Raw genomic sequence first — 2,500 nt, 5'->3', positions numbered from 1 at the left:
TCTGCTCTGTGTTGACCAGCAACATAGCTTAACTAACCCTTCAGTCAGTTACACAGGAAACCATTATTCTCATTATTGGGTTCTTTCCCGGGAAAATGTAGTTATTTTCCGGTTTTCGGGATTTGTTCCCCTCAACCGGTTCCAACCCCTGGATGCTAGTAGCATGTTAGCCCCCTGGATGCTAGTAGCATGTTAGCCACCTGGATGCTAGTAGCATGTTAGCCCCCTGGATGCTAGTAGCATGTTAGCCCCCTGGATGCTAGTAGCATGTTAGCCCCCATGGATGCTAGTAGCATGTTAGCCCCCATGGATGCTAGTAGCATGTTAGCCCCCATGGATGCTAGTAGCATGTTAGCCCCCTGGATGCTAGTAGCATGTTAGCCCCCTGGATGCTAGTAGCATGTTAGCCCCCTGGATGCTAGTAGCATGTTAGCCCCCTGGATGCTAGTAGCACGTTAGCCCCCTGGATGCTAGTTAGCCCCATGGATGCTAGTAGCATGTTAGCCCCCTGGATGCTAGTAGCATGTTAGCCCCCATGGATGCTAGTAGCATGTTAGCCCCCATGGATGCTAGTAGCATGTTAGCCCCCTGGATGCTAGTAGCATGTTAGCCCCCTGGATGCTAGTAGCATGTTAGCCCCCATGGATGCTAGTAGCATGTTAGCCCCCATGGATGCTAGTAGCATGTTAGCCCCCATGGATGCTAGTAGCATGTTAGCCCCCTGGATGCTAGTAGCATGTTAGCCCCCTGGATGCTAGTAGCATGTTAGCCCCCTGGATGCTAGTAGCACGTTAGCCCCCTGGATGCTAGTTAGCCCCATGGATGCTAGTAGCATGTTAGCCCCCTGGATGCTAGTAGCATGTTAGCCCCCATGGATGCTAGTAGCATGTTAGCCCCCATGGATGCTAGTAGCATGTTAGCCCCCTGGATGCTAGTAGCATGTTAGCCCCCTGGATGCTAGTAGCATGTTAGCCCCCATGGATGCTAGTAGCATGTTAGCCCCCTGGATGCTAGTAGCATGTTAGCCCCCTGGATGCTAGTAGCATGTTAGCCCCCATGGATGCTAGTAGCATGTTAGCCCCAGAGACAGTCATGCTAGAGTTATACACACTGACCCAATGACTCCTGTTGACTGACTGTAACAGCCTGCAGGTTTTATAAGTCAGGACGAACAGTCTCTCTGAGTCCATATCCCAACGCCAGTCTAAGTGTTTAAGTGTTGTTTTTCCGTGTATCTTTTCTCCTCAGGCTGTGTAACATCTGCGCATTCCCAGCCATGTGAAGACCAGGCTGTACTGTCCAGCCTCTCTCACCCTGGTCCCCCTCACATCGCCCCGCCAAGGCCCTCGCCCAGGGGGCTGCGCAGACAGGTGAGTACACACACACACACACACACACACACACACACACACACACACACACACACACACACACACACACACACACACACACACACACACACACACACACACACACACACACACACACACACACACCATGCTTGGTCTGTGACCTTAACATTCCCCATTGTGTTCCAGCTGTCTGTGACCCTAACATTCCCCATTGTGTTCCAGCTGTCTGTGCCCCTAACATTCCCCATTGTGTTCCAGGTGTCTGTGACCCTAACATTCCCCATTGTATCCTCTGTGTTCCAGGTGTCTGTGACCCTAACATCCCCCATTGTGTTCCAGCTGTCTGTGACCCTAACATTCCCCATTGTGTTCCAGGTGTCTGTGACCCTAACATTCCCCATTGTGTTCCAGGTGTCTGTGACCCTAACATTCCCCATTGTGTTCCAGGTGTCTGTGACCCTAACATTCCCCATTGTGTTCCAGGTGTCTGTGACCCTAACATTCCCCATTGTGTTCCAGGTGTCTGTGACCCTAACATTCCCCATTGTGTTCCAGGTGTCTGTGACCCTAACATTCCCCATTGTGTTCCAGCTGGCTGTGACCCTAACATTCCCCATTGTGTTCCAGGTGTCTGTGACCCTAACATTCCCCATTGTGTCCTCTGTGTTCCAGGTGTCTGTGACCCTAACATTCCCCATTGTGTTCCAAGTGTCTGTGACCCTAACATTCCCCATTGTGTTCCAGGTGTCTGTGACCCTAACATTCCCCATTGTGTTCCAGGTGTCTGTGACCCTAACATTCCCCATTGTGTTCCAGGTGTCTGTGACCCTAACATTCCCCATTGTGTTCCAGGTGTCTGTGACCCTAACATTCCCCATTGTGTTCCAGGTGTCTGTGACCCTAACATTCCCCATTGTGTTCCAGGTGTCTGTGACACTAACATTCCCCATTGTGTTCCAGGTGTCTGTGACCCTAACATTCCCCATTGTGTCCTCTGTGTTCCAGGTGTCTGTGACCCTAACATTCCCCATTGTGTTCCAGGTGTCTGTGACCCTAACATTCCCCATTGTGTTCCAGGTGTCTGTGACCCTAACATTCCCCATTGTGTTCCAGGTGTCTGTGACCCTAACATTCCCCATTGTGTCCTC

General features: G+C 51.2%; 1 protein-coding gene across 1 annotated transcript in view; it reads left to right on the top strand.

Annotated features, from left to right (window-relative positions):
- LOC106595197 (voltage-dependent T-type calcium channel subunit alpha-1H) overlaps nt 1-2,500 on the top strand; it is a 172,719-nt gene that overhangs the window by 167,506 nt on the left and 2,713 nt on the right. The window contains exon 35 of the mRNA XM_082973147.1: nt 1,249-1,370. Coding sequence (XP_082829273.1) covers nt 1,249-1,370 — 122 coding nt within the window. The remainder of the gene's footprint in view (nt 1-1,248; nt 1,371-2,500) is intronic.

This window comes from Salmo salar, chromosome 03, assembly GCF_965601325.2.
Source record: "Salmo salar chromosome 03, fSalSal1, whole genome shotgun sequence".
Lineage (NCBI taxonomy): Eukaryota > Metazoa > Chordata > Actinopteri > Salmoniformes > Salmonidae > Salmo > Salmo salar.
Note: the sequence above shows the minus strand (reverse complement) of the source record. Positions and strands in the feature narration are given on the sequence as shown.